Genomic DNA, 22,359 nt, shown 5'->3' on the forward strand with positions numbered 1-22,359 from the left:
AAATTTTGCTAAAAGACAGTCTGTATGGTATCTTTTTAACTTCTGAAGACAGTTCTTTTTAAAGTCTAGTGCTAGACTTCAGGGGAAAGCCTTCCTGAAGCGAACATGGCAATTTCTGACTCTGAAATACAGGCACAACTGGACCGAAATTAAGCAGCATTTGGATTGGCTGCTCCTTTTTTTTTTCGTTGGAACAAATTTAATTTTTATCAAATGCCATCTTAACCACCTACTGAGAGAGCACAACTTTTCCCTGTATTTAAGCAACGTTTCTTTTAAGCAAGAATGTTCATACATGCATCTAATCTGTTTTATTAGTTGATCCCAGGTTTTTTTAATCTCAGAAATGAAATTAATGAAATCTGTTTTTATTTGGTGATTACATTATTTATTTATTTTTATATATTAATGCTGATGACCAGCATGTGGTGAAAAATGTGTGCTCTTCTCAAGGATCTCCATCTTAATTTTAATAACCTTTATTTATTTAAGAAAATACTTTTCTGAATGGCTGAGTTGGTATACCTTTTCTACTAATTTTATCTTGATTTTTTTAGGATTTTCAATTTATCTCCTAACCTTTATTTCTTCATGAATTGCTTCCATAGGGAGATTCCCACTCTTGGGATGTGCCCACCATGCCTTTAGCTGAGAACCATCTAGAAAAGCAGTGTCTTTTGGGGTTGCAAAACACTCTTCAGCAGCTCCCAAACATTCAGAACAAGGTTATAGAAGTGGACTGCGCCACTCCATTGCTTCTTCCTTGTAGATCACTGTGGGTGCTGAACTATCTTAGAGAGCACTTTGCTCCCTGTACTGTAGATTTTTGTAAATAGTTTTGTTTTTGTGTAAATGTAGCATTGTTGCGGTTGATAGTTTTAACTGTTAATGAAGTTTCATGAAAGCTTGTATGCCATATTCCGAAGGTGTTGTGGCATTACTTGTGTTTCCCTAGTTCTTGGCTCTAATTTCCCCCTTCTGGTTTTGTTTGACTGTAAGCAAAAATGTGAAGGCTTCTGTTAGCACTTGTATCGTGTTGCCAAGATAGGTACATGAAATAGTTCTTGTGCTTGAGTGCGGGTCATTTTCCAAAGTGCTCTGTGTGCACGTAGATTTGCTCCATAGGATAAGGAACATGAACTGGTGTGTAGCTGGTGCCATAGTCATTTAATCATACACCTTACTGTCTGAAGGTATGTCTACTCAACAAAGTGAACGTGTGGTTGTAGCCTGTGCTAGCTTCCTCTAGAGAGCACAAGTACCAGTAGCAGTGAAGATGGCAGTGTAGACATTAACCTGTGTTAGTAATCAAAGAACAGATTCTCCAGGGACCCTGGAAAATGTGTCTTTGTTGCTGGCAAATGCCAGAATCCATGATGCCACTTCTTTACTACTACTGTTACTCATACCGCCCAGATTAACCCAGTGTACATGACAAATACCCCTTCATTTTCCTGGGTAAACATACCCTGAGTTATCTGCCATCACTTCATCTCCAGTATAAAGTACATTGGCAGGAACCGTTATGAGCTCAGTCATCTTTTCTTAGGCTTCCTCAAATGAGGTTATTTAGGAAGTGAAGTTACTGCAGTGCTGTGCTGGTGCAGAAATATTCTAAAGTTTTTCATAGCTAAGGTTTAATCCCAAGGCATTAGGTGAATATAAACATATTATTCTGAGGGTCATTGAAACCATTTCTTCTGGAGAACAGAATGAGAACCCCTCATAGAGATTTTTCTCAGAACTGACATAAATGCCACTCCTTGAAGAGTTGCTAAAGTTCTTTATAAAGATTGATAGAGCTGTCAGCTGAGGATATGCACACTTGAGAGATTATGGCAGTGTCCTTGCACTGAGTGCCTCAATTCTAATGACTAGTATTAGAGGAATTAGCTCCTTTACAACAAAGCTTCTTCAGGTTGTGGAAATGTCGATTTCAAATATATCAGTGGAGTCAAGGTATCTCAGTTGTACTTCCTCTCAGTACGGTAAATCTTTTTGGAACCAAACAGTGGTGGTTGTTCTAAAAGCTGGTATGATTGACCTCAGCTTTATCAGAATTGGGCAAGAAGAGTCACCCTCCTATTACCCCACCCCTCCCACATCAACAGCCTCTTCTGGATTACATTTTACTAATCTATCTTCATGGCCCAATGGGACCTTGGATGAAATGGCCTTTTTTGGTAGGAGGTTTTTTGTCATGACTTAAAAATACTAAGACATTTGGGAAAGCCTGAAATTCCATCTTGTTTCCTGCTCATGAGAAGAACAAGCCACCATCTCTTCCTCCTCCTGCCTAGAGAATCATATAGTGCGGTGAACAAACTTGTCAGTACCTGGAAATACTGATGAGGGGCACCAATTGCACAAGTTGATACAGTGGAGTGTGACAGACCTTTTGTTTTCGGTCTCTCCAGATAAAGGTCACAGCTGCCTTAACCTCATCACAACTCTGTCACCACTGTTAGGTCATATCCTCTCTGTTGAAAAGATGGGAGTGATGTATAATTCATCAGATCAAGCCAATTGTTGTATATCAATGTTATCTGAGTAGAAAGCATAAGAAGCAACTTCAGTGGTTCCTGAAGGACTCAGTAAGAAAGAGTGCCTCTCCTGCCACAAGGATCAGTGTGAACTGACTTTTTCCATGCTCAGGTACAAGGATAGATCAGCGTGTGTTTTTGGACAGCTGATGATGGTGTAAGCTTTTACTCCATGTTTCAACTGCTCATCATCATCCGGCAAATCAGGAATGACAAGGCTGAACCTGTTTATCATATTTCCTATTTATTTATCAAACTAAGTATCCAGATTCCCTGTACTTCTTGGGACTATATCCAAGTTCTCCATTCCAACCCCAGTCTTTTCTCTAACATTTTAAAAACCTGGTATTGAGTGTCCTAAGGAAGTACAGGAAACCTTGTTGCAGTTCTGAAAAAATTAAGGAATACTGTTCTTTGATATGGGTAGCGTTTTCTTTGGGTTTGAGAGGTAGCAGTTTAACTTTTATCAAAGTCTGTTGTTCAGACTGTTTCATTTGAAAGCATCTGTTTGTCCCTTGCCACTTTAGGATGAATACGTCATCTATTTTTTTCATACAGTCCTACAGTTCAGAGTTCATTGATCTTTCATCACAGAACCTTTAGTAATGTAAACTCTCCAGATCAACAGCTTTTTATTTCTTGAGATTTAACTTTATTACTATAAGATCACTGGTGGCATCTTCATAAATCTTTTGCTCATTTATACTTGAAAACTGCCTTTGTGGCAAGTGTACCAGGGGATAGAGGTTTTAAATTCCATACTTTCTTTTTACATTTTAGATGTTACATCAAGACTATTTATGCTTCCCCCCCCCCAAACCAGATATACTACCTAAATATATATTTTAATCAGTATTAGTAAGAGAGGCTAAATTACTGTTTAGTTTAGAAAAGGGAAGATAGAAGAGAAATAATTTGTGTTCAGGGATTTTTATAGTGCAAGAGTGTTGGAAGCCCTGTATCTGTAGGTTTGGGTGTTCATTCTGTTAAATCCTACACCATATTTAAAATACTTTACATTATGTGTCTATCATAGAAATTATGGAATTGTTTCTGCATATGCAAAGTATTGTTCTCTCTGCTCAACAGTTTGAAAGAGTGGGCATATTACCTTCTCTTTAATTGTTGACATTTCATTTGGGAGGTTCATTTCCCCAGATTTGAGAGATTTGGAGGCAATTTTCAAAGAAGAAAACTTTACTTACCAGTAACTGCAGGTTTTGGAATAGATTGCCTCTATGATCCATTCTACCCACTTTTTTTTGGAATCCTTTTATGGATTCTTTGAATTAGTGGAAGAAATTGAAGGTAGTTAGGGCTACCAGTATTATTTAATAGTTTTTCTTCCAATATTTGGATCTGTGAGGGGGCAAATGTATGTCCCCAGTGGGCGCTTCCTTTATAGATGGTTCCAAGCCCATAGCAGCAGAGGCACATGTCCCAAGAGTGTGAATCTGCAGGAGCAATACACTCACAACTCCAGTTATTGGTAAGTAACCATTTTCTCTTTCCTTTTATGTTGTTAGCAAAAAAGGAAGAAAAAAAAAAGAAACCAAAACCCCACCAACCACCCAGCAGTATAAGAAACACTAAGAATGGTTTTGTATACATATAATTTAATATTACCTACAAATTAAATGCCAAAATGTTAGTTTTTACCCAGGGTATTATTAATACATGCAAAATAAATGATGTTGCTATTCTGTATATTCTCCATGGTTTCCTTAAAAAGGAACATAATATTTTAGTATTTGTACAATTGTATTTTATAAAGGTAGAGTCATTAATAGAAGAAAAAAGTTGGAGTGAGACATCTAGGTCCAACATAAATGAGAAATAAGTGGTTCTTTATAAAAAGAAAAACAAAAGTAAGATGCTATATATCCTGCATATGTGAAATGTATGCTGAAAAGTAGCTTTATTGTAGTCTGTATTTTATATCATTGTACAGTAGGTGGAGCTGGTGCTGTATTGTAACTTTCCTAGTGGAAAAAAAAGTTTCCTGCCCTGTTTCTGTAAGATTTTTAAAAGTAGACATATATATAAAAAATTCAGCTCAGCATCTAAAAATACTTAGAATAACTCTGGCAAAGGTAGATAATGTTATAGTCCACTTGGAGAAAATGCTTGGAGTTCCTATTCTTAAGGTGAAATAATAAAACTATCAAAGAATACATATTAAACACTAATACATTTAAAAATGATCAGTATAGATCTGTTGTCTGGCCAGCTCTTGCTTACGACTTTCCCTTTTAGATTAGGTGCTCCAGAGTAAAAAGTTTGTTGAACTATGATCATAGTGTTTTAGACTGGTCTAAAAAGCAACTGTAAAATAGTGTTTTAGACCAGTTATGTATGTTATATAGATTACTACACACATGTGCACGCACACACTCATACAAATTATATATGTTCTAGCATATTAGCAGGACAACAAATGGGGCTGGACCTGATGCCTATGAAATTTATGAAATGGTACGTGTAATATGTACTATATGTCCTTGACTGCCTTTTGGATGAATAGAGAAAATAATATAACAGAAGGAATTGCCAAATGAATCTCTCTTATTCTTTGAACAATTATGTATAACAAAGTTATGATACGGAGGTAGAATAAGGAGTGCTGGTGCTGTTTATTGAAAGATTTTGAAACTTAAGGTGAACATGCTGTGGGTTTTAACTGGTCGGTGGATTCACTGATATTAACATGGTAGACATTAACTTATTGCCAGGATTCATAAAAGTCATTGCAGTTAGTTAAGTTCAGGTATTTTCCAACCTAAGCTACTATGTCTGAATAAAATCAGTAGTCTTTCATAAGAATATTTGGTAAGGAGCTTACAACAATTTAACAATAAAAATCTAGCAGCAAATATTTAAGAAAAATATGTCACTTGCTTTTTCTGAGTGTACTGTTTATACAAGATGAAGGATTTCAATTAGTGTAAATCAGACTTTCATAAGTAGTTCAGGAATAAATATGTGTTATTTTTTGTCAAGGATATTGTCTTCAAGGTTTTTACATTTTTTCTGATAAAAATGTTAGTAGTCAATCCCAGTTAAAACTTTAGGTGCTGTCATGTTTTTCTTTCCGATTTTCTTTAGTTCACATAGTTACAGTAGGTTCTCCAGTATTTGTGAATGTGTAAAATGTTTAGAAAGTAGTTATTAGCTAAGTGATCACATGGCTGGAGCCTAACATTTCGCAGTGATAATGATAACGTTGTTCATGAGGAAGATTAAAGTATGCTGTTTGTAAAACTGTTGTTAATTTGATAGAGATTTAATAGGGGACTGCAGTTCTTGGAGTTGACTGTCACTCTTCGGTGATTTTAGTCATGCTATTTTTGTGTCCTGATGTAAATTAATCCTGACAAATTAGAGTGGCATGTTATTCAGTTTGATAGAAACAGTGAATCACTAGGCTTCCATGATAAGAAAAATTAATAATGCCTTGTTTAATTTTCAAATGCTATTAATTAAATGACCATTCTATTACAAACATGTTAAAAAATAAGTAGCTTAAGTTTCTGCATTTCAGCAAAATGACTCTGAAGCTTATCCCCACCTAAAACAGATCTGTGGAAGACTACTTAGTCATCTTGTATTCTTTCCTGACCTGTCATATCTAACAATAGTAATAATGGGGCATTCCACTTCCTTATGTAATTGTGGGAGGGGGGGTGGAGAAAGTAAGTCTTTTTGGGTCTATGGTAGAAGTTAGCTGCCCTCCACCCCCCCCAAGTTTCTTGAGTTGTCTGTCCCTGCCCTTGAACAAAGATAGAATTAGGACTCTAGTTTGGTGTGTTTGGATTACCATTTTGTTCTGCGAAGGTTGTTATGCTGTACTCATCACTGTAGTGTTTGAGCCCCTTCTGATAGTGCACTAAACATTGGGACTGATTTGTCGTGGTTTTTGTGTTCTCCTTTCCCCAGTGGGGAGGAATATGAATGATGGAGTGCATTTTGTTGGTAGGATTTTCATTTTGTTTTTTGGAACTTAATCTTTTTTAAATAAAAGATACTTGTTGCTGTATGTTAAACAAGGTACAGTGTAAGTAGTATATCTTGCATGGTGAATAAAGGGCAGTCATATTGGTCATGGTCCTTAGTTTCTGGTGAAATTAATTCTGTTCTCGGGCCAGCTTGTTCAGGTTCAACTTTGGCCAGCTGCTGTTCATCCATGAGTTGGTCTTATTCAAGTCATGGGCCAACTTGCTAATGCTATTTGGTAAAGGATAGGTAGAGCTGTACGACATTGGCATATTGGCAGTGCTTGGCTAATATGGTCTTGAGTGGCTAATTGAATGTAAATCTGAGCCACCAGAATGGCCTTCCTTACTTTCCAATTTCTGGTCCTGAACATGTGCTCATCCATGTGAATACTGGAAAGGACTTGAGAGAGAAGTTATCTGTGAGAGAATCCACAAGTAGGGCATGACCTTGTAGAGGTATAGCTTCATATCAGTACTGTTTGAATCACTGCATGAAGAATTCAAGCCATTTTACTACATTACTCTGGACCATTTCTTTCAGACCATTTTTCATGGCCAGTGTAGAGTCCAGGAGAATGAGAATGGATGTTTGCCCTTTCTCTACTGATGAATTAACCGTTAATGCCACTATGGTGGTTTTAGTTCTGTTTGCTATCTTGAATCCAGATTGTGCTAGGTCTAGAATAATAGCTTAAATAGGTTGAGTTTATAGCTGACTTTTGTTTGCATGGTCTATGGCCTTGGCTCAGGAGTGGTTGGTTTAATACTGAACAGTAGTATCAAGGTATCATGGTGAGTTTCTTCAGCATCAGGCTAGCATAATTAAAAGAATAAGGGAGTGATATAGACAAGAGTAGAAGCATATTTCACTAATCTGTTCCAAATTTAGGGTTTAGTGAAGTACTATGCTAATCTAATTATATATCATTAAAAATTTACGTCAGTACTGAAACCGTCAGTCTAGTCCATCCAAGGATCAATGCTATATGATCAATCTGTTTTGTGATGCTGAAGAGAAATGGAGACAGTGTGCAGTCTTAGGCTTCAAGTCCACAGTATCATCCAAACTGAGAAAAGAAGTAAAGGGGAATAATTCATGTATGGTAACTGAAACTGCTTAACTTCTACAGATCTTAGAAGCCACCTGAAAAAATGTTCATAGAATCATAGAAGTAGGGTCGGAAGGGACCTTGTAGATCTTCAAGTCCGACCCCCCGCCTGGGCGGGAGAAAAACTGGACTCAAATGAGTCCAGCCAGGTAGGCATCAAGCCTCTTCTTAAAGATCCCTAGAACAGTCATTGAACTTAGATTGCTGTGTGAAATAGCAGTATAAGTTTCTCTCATTTTGGGCTCTAACTTTCCATAGGTGTTTACAAAGATGCTGCTCTCTTAAAGAACAGCATAAAAGTCTAACCATTTTTAGATCATCCTGCTCATCAGATTCATCTCCCAAAATCAGTCATGCATCTGGATGTGTGCATTGGATAAAAGACCAGAGTAGGGTCTTTAATCTAGGCTGAAATGAGCCAAGTCATTTTACCCCTGTGCCTTACTCAGTTTTTGGGTAGGCTGGTATGTTTGAGAGGAGAGGATTTTTTGCCGTAACTTTTATTGGACCAGCTGTATAGATAGGAGAGGTGTTGGACAAGCTTTCAGGCATCAGGTGCCCTTCTGTAGGTCTAAACATATGGTTGAAACTGAGAAAAGAGTTAAAGGGGTAATTCACTTATGGTAATTCAAACTATTTAGTATCTACAGATTTAAAGATCACCTGAGCTTAGACCTGAGGAAGGACGCTTGAAGCCCAAAAGCTTGTTCAGCTGTTCTTCTAACTATACAGTTGGTCCAGTAAAACATAACATGCAAAATCTTTGCCTCTTGTACCTATCCTGGGCCATCATGGCTATGACACAGTAACCCTACTGCAGCTATGCTGGTATGGATGTTCTTCAGTTAGCACTAATGACTAGTAGTCTCAGTAAATAAATAATTGAAGATATTAATTATAGTTCCAAGCATGGAATAACTTTTGTTAATTGTTGCACACCCTCAAAGGTTTCTCAGTGATTGCCTAATTTCAAATGTAAAACACAAATCTTCACAAATCTCCACACATTAAGGGTTTTATTAAGCTTTTAGGTGGCTCCAGAGATACTAGCCTAAGGAGGAAAAAAGAAACTTGATTGACTGATGGATAGATTTGATTGGCTGATTGATAGATTTCCTTAAATTCCAATTTGTGGTCCAGTTGTGTGCTGTTCCTTACAAAAAGATCTTGCAATGCTGTGTTTAATTTAACATAGTGGCACAAATTTTTTTAATGCTGTTTGGAGAGGTTTCTAATGATATTCCTTGAGTACAAAACCATATTCTTTTCCTCTGCATACCTCCATGTAAAGAGAACATCAAAGTGAATTCGCATAGCAGGAAAGGTGCATAGCCAGGAGAATAGTTATAAGTCATCACAAGCCTGCTCAAAAATAAGTCTGGCAGCAATTTTCTTTCTTCTAAAAACAGGAATTGAACAATACTTCATAAAAAAAAAAAAAAAAGGATCCAGAAGCAAATAATTTGGATAACCTATCTCTGAGGTAGTCAAATACTTCATCTGTTTTCCCACCTATTACACTGATTACAAAGGCAGTTAAAATTTGTAAAAGAATTAACCCATAATGATTCTGAATTGCATTTTATTGTTGTCAAAGCCCTAGCTCTCATATTTAATAATAATGAATCTGCTTCTTGTCTTAACCTCGTGACAGGGTTCTTAACCAATACCTGGATCTTTAGAAGCTAAAATGGAAATGTTAATCTCATTGATCTTCTAGCAAAGATTTTCAGAGAAATTTCACTAACAGTCCAACAAAGTTAATGAAATTAATTGGAGTACTTCTGTTATAAAAATTCATTAAGCCAAAGTCTGTAAGATGGACATCTTTTTAATTCTTTCAAAGATCAATTGTCTCAAGGGTACCTTAGAAGCAGATTTATGCAAACCTGAGTGCACTTGACTGTGAAAAGCTCATAAGGTTATCAGGGTAGCCCTATTTTTCCATATTTTTGAATTTTGTCCCTCATTATCCTTCTAGTAATCCTCAATTTATCCTTTTGGAGCCTAATTTAATTCCTAAAAACTTTATAAAGCCATTCTTAGATACCCCATTGTCAGTTTCACTCGATTTCATATTTTGAAAGTTGTTCTTTTGTAGTAGTCATCAGTACAACTAGAAAGATTTTAGAGTTGACTGCATGCTCACCATAGCTTCAGTCTGTATTTTGTACTGTCTGTCAATGCTGCCTTTTATGACCTAGTTCAGCATGGCATTTCACTTCCCTAAAGTGGTAGTGCCATTCTTTTGCCCTAAATCTAAACATCCAGTAGAGACCAAATCATCAAAACTAGTTGTGAAGACTGGCCAGGATACAGCGGTACATAGCGCGAGGTCTCTAGGAGATTCTTTATGAACATTTTACTTTAAAAAATAAGGCTTTAAATGATCCAGTTACTAACTGGGTAACAGAGAGATATCTGCAAGCAGTAATCTTGGCTTCACAGGAACATCAATATAAAATAATCCAGTCAGGCTGAAAGATCTCTCAGATTCTGTGTAAAGTATGTTAAGTTGTGGTGTGGTCATCTGTTTGTGTATTGTTTTGGAACTACAAGGTCAATATCCTGGCAATCCAAAACAATATTGTGAGGATGGTCAAGTATGGAAGATAAAGGGAAAGGGAAGGAAAGTTTACTTCATTTGTCAGTATTTTCTTTTGAGCCCACTGATCCCTCACTAAAATGCTTTTCACTGATATTTTAACTTCCCAATGACTTTAGTTTTAAGTGTCAAAGCCAATGGTTCTCAGCCTTTTCAGACTCAAAGCACCCCTTGTCAAACTTGTGGTGCTCATCCATAACTTTTTTGTGAATTGTGTGGCACCCCGTTTCAAAAACTATTTTTTATGTTGCTTGTCGCCTTGCAGAGAGGCCAGGCAGTGGGGATGGGGGGAGAAGCCAGTTAGGGAGAGCCTGAACCTGCCCTTATCTGTTTATCTACTCACAGCTCTAACCTCAGCCTGCCCTTATCTGCTCCTCTCCTCACATTTCATGTTGCACCCCAAAAGGCTCTCATGGCACCCCAGGGTACCCTGACACACTGCCTGAGAATCACTGGTCTGAACACATGTTGTTTTTTCTTTTTTCCCAAAAGGCCATAAACTTCTTAAGGATCTTTTATAAAAGATTTCTTTTGGCATAATTATAACATTACATTTTTTAAATCTGGAGGTTGTCACTCTGGAAGCTTGTGCTGCTTGGTAGTACTTAAATCCTGGCATGAAGCCAAATAATCTCTTCTGTGTCCATTCATAGAGGAAAAATGTCTCTTACTATGACTGTTAGGCATGGAGATTTTAAGGAAGTTCTCTCATTCAGTAGCTTTTAGGTAGGGAGCCTATGACCTTCAAAGCTAAAGTGGGTATTTTTTGCTTTCAGAGCTTGTTTCTAAAGTAAGGAAAGCCAAACTTCCCCACTTTCTAATTACTTAAATGAAAATAATAAAGAGCTTTTTAAAAATTTCCAATGTTATTTATGTATTATATTATATAGCCTTATTTATATTTGTCTGTTTAGTACTTAACATTTTATCTACTTGTCATCTCCGCAGCAGTCAGAAATTTATATCTGAAGTTCGATTTTTAGCAAGCTATAGGTCCTTATCTAAAAAAATAAAAAGAAATATGAACAAAAATAAAATAGAAATGTCTGTTTACTTATTGCAATTGACCAGCTTGTTATAGCTTGCTCTATATTTAACTTTGGAGAAAATCCTTCTGGTTCTTCAGGAATCTTACAAAGGCTATAATTCTATTTCTTTGCAAATTAATGAATTTTTACCTTTCTTATTTACCCATCTGATTCACGTAGATTTAGGGAATTAACATTTTAATGTGTTTTTCCTCTTATAGTTTGTTTCTTTCTCCACCCCCCTTCTTTCTTCTTTGTTTTCTCTCGCTCTCTCTCTCTGTTGATGTAGAGTTGAGTATCCTTCTTATAAAGAGACTGTGGGTGATGCTGGAGGAAACAGTGAACAATTGAAAATTTTGATGTGAATTAGCTTTATTTTTTTTTTTAATAACTGGATTTCATGCCTATGTAAGACACAATTGACACAGTTTAATAATTCCTTTGGGTCTAAAAGCAAGTTCTCTGATTATAGGAGAATACTTGGGTTTTTTTCAAATAAGACCTGTTTGACAGCATAAAGTATGAGCTTTAGTGAAGGTAAGGGTTTTAGTTTCTGTGATAAACTAAATTAATTTTTATATAGAACATTTCCTAGTTGAATAGATGACATAGGTGTCTAAATTCTATCAATTTACATAATTACAAGATGTGTTGCCTATTTTAAACCCAATTTATTCTGCACTCTGTTTTTACTGTAAAGTGAAATTATAAATGTAGAACCATCTAATTGAACATAGATAATTTTATATATCATATCTAGAAAAATTTTAATAGCATTGCAAAGGAAAGTTCTGTAGCTTATAATTGCGTAACGCTGCCCCGTGGTGTAAATTCACTATGGAACAGTCTTCAACTATCACAATGTTACATGTCTCCAAGTTGAGGTGTGAAATGCTAAAAATAGATGTTGAGTATATTTATTGTCACTGTTCAGCGTGTAGTAAACAAAGCAAAGAGAATCCCCATCTTAATCACTATAGATCCTTGCTTCTTTCATCAACCTGAATCAACAGTGAGTTGGGGTCATTCCTTCAGGAAAAAGTGTATTGTAATATTATGCCCAAAAATACCAGGTCATTGTTATAGTTGAATACCTTTATCTTTGCATACTTGTGAATGCTACATGTTATTTTAACATTTAACAGGAACTGTGACAGAATTTTTTGTTGTGAATAGCAGCTGTTCATGCCTTAATTTGTTCATTGTGAACTTACCAGAAATATAGTATCATACTTTGTGTTTTTAAAAAGGCCTTATTTGTACCTATAGCAGACTGATTCTTGCCCACAGTCCATGAATAATCAAAGTAGTATGTGTATAGAATTTGCATGCACTCTTACTTTTTTGGGTGTGCACACACTTGTTTGTGGAGGGAAATTGCTTTTCAGTTTTTTTGGGGAGCAGAGGATTTGCCAACCTTTTGGGTATGTCATCTGTGGTCTTTTTCTTTCAATCTGCAGATAAACCTTTGAAGAAGCGAAAACAAGATTCTTATCCACAGGAGGCTGGGGGTGCTACTGGAGGAAATAGACCAGCTTCTCAGGAGACAGGTTCAGCAGGAAATGGGTCAAAGCCAGCACTGCTGGTTAGTATTAATCTTCAACAAGCAGGACGAGTGGATTCTCAGGCAACTGTAACTCAGGATTCAGATACCATCAAAAAACCTGAAGAAATAAAACAGTGTAATGATGGATCTATTTTTGTTCCTCAAGAAGACACTGTTGGAGTTCTTAAACTCAAACCTGAAAACCATCCTGAGACCCTTAGAAAAAAGTTGGATTCTGAGGGTCAAAAGACAGATATTAAACAAAATGAAAACAGACAGACAGAAGTACAACAAAATGAGAGCAAGCGGATGGAAAGTAAACACAATGAAAGCAAACAGATAGAAGCTAAACATGAAAGCAAGCATGAGAGCAAGCAGACAGAGGTGAAACAAAATGAAAGCAGACAGATAGAAGCAAAGCAAAATGAGGGAAAGCAAAACAATGGCAAACAGGAAATACGGCAGCGGCCTGAGACGCCAAAGCAGAAGAATGAAGGCAGGCCGGAAACGCCAAAGCAGAAGAATGAAGGCAGGCCGGAAACGCCAAAGCAGAAGAATGAAGGCAGGCCGGAAACGCCAAAACACAGACATGACAATAGGAGGGACTCTGGTAAACCATCTTCGGAAAAGAAATCTGAAATATCCAGACATAAACAGGATGTTAAATGTGATTCCTCTAGGGTAAAATCTGAAAGTAGATCAGATCCAACAAAACAAAGACCTGATGGACGTTCAATTCCTGAGACACCAAGGCGTGACCATGATAGCCTTAAACAAAAGCCTGAAGACAGAAGTGAATCAGAAAGATACAGGGGAGATCCATCTAAGATTAGAAGACCTGAATATTTAAGATCCTCAAACAAAAGCGAACATGATTCTAAGCATGGAATTAAACCTGATAGTTCAAAAGCTGAGAAACTGGAACGAAAACATAGACATGAGTCCGGCGAGCCAAGAGAGAGGCTTTCTTCTGGGGAACAGAAATCACGACCTGACAGTCCTCGTATTAAACAGGAAAGTAAAGGAGATTCCAGTAAATCAAGACCTGATAAACCTGGTTTTAAATCACCAAACAGCAAGGATGAACGAAGGACAGAGGGTAATAAGAGTAAAGTAGATAGTAATAAAGCACATACTGACAATAAAGCAGAGTTTCCCAGTTATTTGTTGGGGGGAAGATCTGGTGCATTGAAACATTTTGTCATTCCCAAAATCAAGCGTGATAAGGATGGCAATGTCACTCAGGAGTCGAGGAAAGCTGAAATTAAGAGTGAACATAAGGACAAAGTAGAGAAGATTGGGCTAGTTGAAGATCTGAATAAGGGAGCTAAGCCAGTAGTTGTCCTTCAGAAACTTTCTTTGGATGATGTACAAAAATTTATTAAGGATAGAGAAGAAAAATCAAGGAGCTCTTGTTTTAAACCTAATAAGAACAAGTCATCCAAATCGAATAAAGGTAAGATTCTTTTAACATTCATTTTTGTTGTATCCAGTGTTCCTTCTGTCTTTAACTTTAATATTGCTGTGGGTAGACACTGAATAAATATTTTTGAAAACTTGAGTTCATTAAGTTAACATGTACTTTCTGTACTTGATAATATTGGATGCTTGGAGTCGAACCAAAACTGTTCTCAGTTGCATAAGAGCAAATAAATATTAGACATCTTATGTTGGTGTATCTGAATCTATTGCTGTACCCCAATGCCAGTCCCCAGTGTAGAAACACTCTTTTAAATTTTGCCGTAACCTAATTAGTTAATTATCCTATTAAAGTTTCACTACATATATGATTTTAACCTTTTTTAAGTATATCTGTATTAAGGATTTACACAACTACAGGCAACCCCTGCTTAACGTTGTTTTGCTTAGCGCTATTTCACTATAACACACGTTTTAAATTGATACCTGATTTCACTAAGCGCTCAGCGAGTTTCATTATAATGCTCGCAGTCACCATCTTGGGTCATTAAAAACAATTGTGGTCACCATCTTGGGTTGTCAAATACTTTTGGTTTCACTTAAGGCTCTTTTCAATTAACGCTTGATTTTTCAGGAACCAATTAAGAGCGCTAAGCGGGGGTGGGTTGTCTGTATATTTAAATGAATTTAGTTGCATCAGTGCAAAACACCCAGGTGTATACAAGCACTAAGATGATGATGTTGTTGTTGTTATTGGAACCTTTTGTTCCCTAAAGAAGGACCATTAAATGAATGGAACAAAATGATGTAGCAGGAACAGGTAGTTGCATTGGACAGTTCCATTTGTCTGATATATAAATTTCAGTGCTGTGGGACTTCAGCTAGCATAGGTTGCCCCAGAATATACAATGGTTCTGGTTTCTGGATGAGCCCTCTTTGTTAATAGTTTAGTATCACAATTTTTACACATTTCAGGGACTTTTTGTTTGGTCCCAACTATTTTGTAAGATGGAAAATTTTGATTTCTAATGTACTCTCATAACATAGTTGATCTCATAGTATAGACACTGTGTAATATCTGGCATGTCATTTAGCGTTTTGAAGTAGATGGCTTTTCTGTTGAATTTAGATGAATGATCATATTTCCTTTCTGATGCTATAGTATTTACATCTTTGGTTTCAGACTGAAACAGATAAATGCTATGTTCTCACAGTGTGGAAGATGTTACTATTCAATCTAAAACTAGTTTTGAAAAGTGTTTAGATGTGTATGAACCCACAGCTGCATAACTAGAATTTTACCTAGGTGCTCATTTGAGCTTTAAATATTTTTATAAAGCTGTTTTGATTAAGTAAGGTTAAGGTAATTCTGTGTGTGTAATACAGGTTGTGTATGCACGTGTGCGATCCATATAATAAATTTACCATGCAATTTTCACTGCTACATCTGATCTGTCCAGTCACTTTTTTCAGAATTTATTTCAGCACACAAAAACCTTGAGCAGCTCAAAACAATGTTTAATTTTACAACCCCCCCAACAACAACAACAACAAAACCTGAATAAAACTTCTCTACCTTCCCTCCCTCCCCTCTATCTGAAAATTCTCCCAGTGTTTCTAAGTTTTAATTCAGGCAAGATTTAGAGTTGTGACAATAACAACTTTCTACACAATTTTAATTATCATTTCACAAGCCCATAGATCTGGGAGCTTTGAATCATTGGTAAGGGAATATTCTAAACTTTCTGATGGGATCCAGCAGGAGACTGGAAATGACTGAGATAATGGATTTTGCAGTGATAACACTTCTGTGCTTATCTATTTTAGATCTTTTTAGAGGTGACCCCTGAGTCCTATAAAGTGGATATATGCTCTCCAAAACGCTCTTAATATAATTTCTGTGTAATATACTTTGTTCATGCTACATGTGGTGATATGAAGGTTTTATTGACACTTTTGTGATGACTAGCATAACTAACAAATGACTATGCCACATAAGTAGTGCATCCTTGAACTCATGCACATAAAACTTTTGATACACCATTGTGTATCCCATTTACGCAAACATACAAAATAATGTTGCCTATTTTATTATCATGATGTGAGATATGATTTTATTTTTGGTGATAAAGGTACAGATTTGTAACATCTGTCAAGCTCTTCGAGTTTTATTTCTACCCTCAAACTCTTACAGCATTGTTGAAAATAAGGTTCATGGAGGGAAAATAGTTAATATTGTAACTAGATTTCTATTACAAATCTAAATTTTGGCTTGTGGTCTTGAAATTTTTTTCTGAAAATACTATTGCATTTGAGATGTTGCCTACGCTTTTGAGAGAAAATGTGAGAATTTGTTAGTAAACCTTGAGATTAACATCACATTCTCTGGAAACAGATTGTCTAATACATAGGTGTAAAATCGTGTTTGAAAACACTGCTAAGTTGAGTTGTAAAATTTATGCTTGACAGCTACTGGCTGGGAACAATTCAGCAAACTAACCTGTACCATTTTTCCAAAGTTAGCAGAATGCATTGTTCACTGTTTGTTGTGTGCAATATTTAATTGTGACTTTTTTTTAGCTTAATACATTTAAAAACATGTAACTTTACTATAACACTCTGCTGTTGATTTATTCCTGATTTACCTTTGAGTGCACTCAACTTTTTCTTTCTTATATTAGACCATAGCTAATCTTTTTCAGCATTGTCTTCAGTGTCTGAATTTTTTCCTCCCTCTCTCTCTCTTTCTTCTTCCTTTAGTCTTACTACACTTACTTTGGTCCTTTCACTTCCTTTCTCCCTACTATGTACAGTTGCTTCTTTTTCAGTTTTCCATGTTCTTCATTCTTCAATGCTGCTTGCTCAAGAAACTCCCTGATAGGCCTTTTCTACTCTCCGAAGTGGCTCTGATTTAAGCTAAATTCATTTTAAACTGATATAGTTAAACCAGTGTAAAATCCTGTGCAGATACAAGTTGTGTTTTGAGTATTTTATTATAGTTTAGCTTAAAGTACATTCCTTAGCAACTTATGTTAAAACTAAAATAAATTTGTTGTAAACCGATATAGGAGTATACAGAACTTTTTGCACTGGTTTAATTAAATTTGTTTAAAAATCTTGCCTTTTGTTAAACTGATGTAACTTTGTATATAGACAAGTTCTGTGTGACATACCTACAAAAAACTAGAACTCTTGGTTCCAAAATGATACCTTTTATTAGACCAACTGGAAAATGGCAAGAAAATTGTTCTTTTCTGCAAGCTTTCAGGATCAAAGCCCCTTCGTTAGGCTCTGGGAAAAGCGTAGATGGTACAAGATGGTAAAAAGTCCCCATAGGTAGAAAATAAACTTCATTTTTGCACAGAGGGACTTGAAGATGGAAGTCTGTCCCTCTGGGTCTATGAGAGTGTCTTTGTGAGCTGTGTTGAGTAGCTCTTTGATGTGTTGGTCTTTGATGTGATGATCAAGTAGAATTCCTTTCCTGGAAGTGTCAGGTGGCAGGCAGGGAGGCAAAAAAACTTCCTTGTTGTTCTGCAATGAAGTTTAAAATCCAAAACTGGCTGAAATTCAGCATCTTCCATGTTTCAGGGGTATACTTGGTAGCCACGTTGGTCTGAGACAAAAAGACATACAAAAAACTAGAACTCTTGGTTCCAAAATGATACCTTTTATGAGACCAACTCTTTTTCAGACATTATCTCCCGCTTTCTCTCTCCTTTTTCACAGCCATCCCTTCATAGACATACTGAAATTTTACCAGACACCAAATAGCTGGACAATTAAGCCTGTTAGTCAGAGACTTGGTGGTATGGGCACTACAGGGAAAGTGGAGGTTCCCGGGAAATGTCCTGAACCATATTTTGGGATATAGGCTTTCCAGTTATTAGGTGACTGGCAGATTTGAATCATCTCTCTATTCCTTCCGTTTCCCTCTGGCTATTAAAAGGAAGGGTATTTTCTCTTGGTTCTCTTCCTAGGTTGGAAGTCTTTCTAAAGGATATACTCTAGCTCAGCCAAAAATTATGAGCTTGTTGAAGGAATCATTGATGAAATTCTATAGCCTACATTCATATAGGTCATAATACATTATCATAATGTTCCCTTTGTGTTTTAAAAATCTATGAATCCCTCATCCTTCCCCATATATTCTCTTATTCCAGGGCTCTGTTGTGGTGGAGTCTTTAGTGTTGTTCTCTTCAGCTTTTTGGTTGCAGGAAAAGGATTATATTTACTATCCTTCCTTTTTCCAGTTTTTAGCTCTTGGTGAATAGCCCTGCTTCCTATCTCTGTTGCTATTCATATCAGTCCGCTGCAGCATGAAATTGAACTCATTATTCACAGTTTCGTGACTGCTTGTGAGGTCTAAATAAGACTAGTTTTCATTCTGCTGCAGTTTAACAATGTTGTGAGTAACTACAATGGACCTGGAATTGTGTATTGCAAATTTAACAAAATATTGCTGAGTTAGTCTATGCTTTGTTGGTGTTTAGAAGGTTGCCTTTGCAAACATAAAATAAATCAATTTAATTCTTTTTAATGTAAGTTTCAGTTTGCTAGAAGCTGGCATTGACTGAGGAAAGCTTCCTAATCTCTATAGGGACAAATGGTACTTTTTCAAGCATTGTGTAGAACAAACTTTTTGAGATGTCATATCTAAAAAAAAACAACTTGGGTTTAAAGCTTAATGATGGTTTCCATGAAGAATCTTTCAGACACCTAGTTCACAGAACATTTCTCACAATAAGTAATTATTTTAGGATTTAATCATTTGAGTACTGTCAGATTCCATCTAGATCTACACAATTGACTTCGACCTATTCCCAGAAGTCCTTGCTAATGCGCTGTGCTTCCTGTAGCTGTACTCTGACATTTGACTAGAGGTGCCATTTTTATGAAGTTTTTCTATATGTATGTTCTCACAGAGGCAACTAAAAACTTGTTTTTACTATTACTACTGTTAACTCTTCAGAGTCAGTATATATTTCTTTATGTTCTGCATTCTGTTTACATATCATCAGCTGAACTTTTTTGAAATTCCTAACAATTGTGTGTGTTCAAGCCTACTGATGGAAATGGAAATGACCAAGTGTCAGTGAGAGGAACATTTTGGTTTGTAGAACCTTATTTCTGGTAAAGCTGTAGGAGAGACACCTCAGGTTTCTTAAAATCCTTTACTGAATTTTTACAGTTTGTAGTAACGTGCATTTACTATAGAGTCACTGGCAACCTGAAATAAGGCACTTCAGGTGTTAAGCACAGTATGACAGGGAGGGCTCTGTGGCTCAGTCCAGTAGCTATAGTAATGCTGGGAACTGTCTCATCTGCCATTGAGGCAGGGGATAATTGTGTAGTTAATAAATTCTACAGAGAGATAAGGCAGCTCAAGTTTATACCATAATGGGGCAGATGAAAGTTAGTGACTCCACGTGACAGTCTTTGTGATATTTATTAACTGTAGCTTTTTGCCTGAATCCTTCATGTGTAAGTCTTTTACAATGTTGACAAAGTTTGTAAATTCTTTGAGAATTGATTTAAATGAATTAAATTTATCTATTTAGAAACATGTTTGGTGGAGCTTTTAAATTTAGTAAAATTCATAACTATGAGTAAGAAAAATAATGTAGTAAGCTCCGTTGCTGAAACTAGCGTAACTAAATGTTGTGAAATCAGTATCTGAGACGCCAAGAATTTGCCAGCTATATTGGTACAACTGAAGGAGTATATAGGTTCAAGAGGAAAAATGGCTGTTGTGCAAGGAAATTAACTGAGTTCTTTAAGAAAACAGTTTTGGAAGTTCAAAACTATGTGAGCATCTGAAATGTCAACATTTTTCACTTGTCAAGGATTCCTGTCAGAATCTATAGTTTGATGTTTAAAGACAGAGTAACTTCTGAGTGAGCATTTTCCAAATACATATACTCTGTGGGTGCATTATGACACATGTGCATGTGCTGTTTGCAGCACCTCAAACCACACAGCACATTGCATCCGGCCACATTTGCTGTGCGGCTAATTTGCAGCACAACAGTTTCTTTTGACACCGGAGATTCCAGTATAAAAAAAAAAAATCAACACAAAACCCACCTCTAAAAGAAGTAGCGTGACGCACATGGCAGCCTGCCTGGCTGGAATCACGCTCTGGCTGCTGTCCAGGCTTAAAGTGTCCAGCTTGGTGCCACTGCTGCCCTGGGAAGACCCCAGGTAAAGCTGCTGGGGCCTGCACAGGTGCTGCCCCCAGCCTCCCCTACTCTATCCTACACTGGTCATTTTGCCATGCGTATATGCAAGGTCATGCCTAGGGACAAATAGCAGTGGCACAACTATGTGCCACTACTGTTTGTCCTGTGCAAAACATGCACCTCAGCACATGCATGCTTGTCGGGATATGCCCTGTTAATCTAATCAAGGGGGTTATACTTCTAGTAGGGATTTCGTAGAAGTTATAGAAGACACCAGAGAAGGAAACTCCTTGTTACAGTTTGTAACTACTGATCACTATTAACAAAAAATAGTCTTCAGACCATGTCTTCAATATAAGCTGAACTGGTTTCTCAGAACAAGACATCCTACTTTTAACAAAATTCTGTAATCCTCCTTTCCTCTTCCTTAATGTGAGTTTGGTGATCACATCTTCCCAACCCCAGCCCTGGACTAGAAAGACAGCTGGATGTGTTCCATGCACATTCTCTCTTTCTAGAAGTAAAGAATCCAATAGGGAGGGATGTCTTCTGTGGAGCATGACTGGCATAAACTTGCCAAAATTAACTATGTTTGAAGTCTGTGATATTAAAAATTTAAAGACCTTTCAAATAATGTCCCATTCAGTGTTGCATTTGATGGATAAGATCCTCAGCTGGTACAAATAGGTATACTGCCATTAACACCAGTGAAGCTATGCCTGTTAATACCAACTGAGAACCATGTCTGTTTTGATTAAAAGCTTGTGTGGAATCTAGCAAAAGCTTAACAAGGAGGGAGTGTCAGAATGGGAATTTAAGCAAATTCACAAATAATTAAGGAAGTTAAGGTTGCAAGTTTAAATTTATACGTATTCAAAGTAACATTGCCAAACTAATTTGGTGAAGTGTGATGTATTTGAAAGTGAAGAAATTACATTCTTTTTTTCCCCCCCAGTTTCTGAGTGGGCTTGAAATACAAATACATAAATTTATAGTATTCAGTGTGCATGTGTGTGTGTGTGTGTGTGTGTGTGTGTGTACTTGGCATAAAAAGAAAAAATAGCCTACTTCCTTCTAGTGTGTATTCATTAGTTCATGGTCTGAAAAACTTGTCAGGTATCTGTTAGTTATAAGTTGATTAAATTATCAGCAGTGGATGCAAGTGTGTTTTTAAATTCAGGAAGACAGGACTTCACTGGGTTTTATTTGAAAGATTATCTTTGCAATTTATAACTGTCGGTGTTTGTTTAGAAATATACTTATGTATGCTGTTGCTTTCCTTAGCTATTTGAAGAACTTTACCTATTTTTTTTTTCAATGAAAGTTTACATTCAGCTGAAATTGACCAGAGGAAAGTCTCCTACTTGCCAGTGGTAAATATTATTTTCTGGCTCTCCAGTAACTAATCAATATTTTCAGTCTGTTTTAGATGGCTTCTTTTCATTTCAGAAATCTTTAATCTGTTGACTTGAAACTCTGGACTTGATTCTGCCCAGATTCAGTTAGAATGTTACCACTAAATATAATACAAGCTGGATAGAATTTTTGTATGCTTTTAAATTGCTTCTTTTTAATTTTTCAGTTCCTAACTGTTGATATGCTAAGTGTTCCTTGCACAGTAAAATTTGCATTTCAAATTAGACCGTCAACATTCTCCATTGTGTAGTGTATCTGTATACCTCAAAATTGTACCCACTGACTCTTGAGGAAGTGATATTAAAAAAGTTATAAATCTTAAAGTTGAAACTGGGACTGGACAAGCCAGAGAGATTGAACTGTCTGTGTGGTAAGTATAGGACCTTAGAAAAGGGTCTCCAGAGAGTCTGACATAGTAATTGTGTGGCTAAAAGTTACATGCTATGGTCACTGAGGCTACATGTTCAAATGATCTGAGAGAATTCTCCTGTGTTTATTTTCCTGCTAGAAAAACTTAGT

General features: G+C 36.5%; 1 protein-coding gene across 4 annotated transcripts in view; it reads left to right on the forward strand.

The window, feature by feature from the left end:
* The window catches only part of NIPBL (NIPBL, cohesin loading factor), a 215,942-nt gene that overhangs the window by 131,228 nt on the left and 62,355 nt on the right, over nt 1–22,359 (forward strand). For 3 of the 4 annotated variants that reach the window (XM_019531969.1, XM_019531968.1, XM_019531970.1), the window contains one exon: nt 12,741–14,282. The exons of the other annotated variant lie outside the window; for it this stretch is intronic. In XM_019531969.1, coding sequence (XP_019387514.1) covers nt 12,741–14,282 — 1,542 coding nt within the window. The remainder of the gene's footprint in view (nt 1–12,740; nt 14,283–22,359) is intronic. 4 annotated transcript variants of the gene reach the window in all.

This window comes from Crocodylus porosus, unplaced genomic scaffold (assembly GCF_001723895.1).
Source record: "Crocodylus porosus isolate Cpor-Errol unplaced genomic scaffold, CroPor_comp1, whole genome shotgun sequence".
In the NCBI taxonomy this organism is placed as follows: Eukaryota; Metazoa; Chordata; order Crocodylia; family Crocodylidae; genus Crocodylus; species Crocodylus porosus.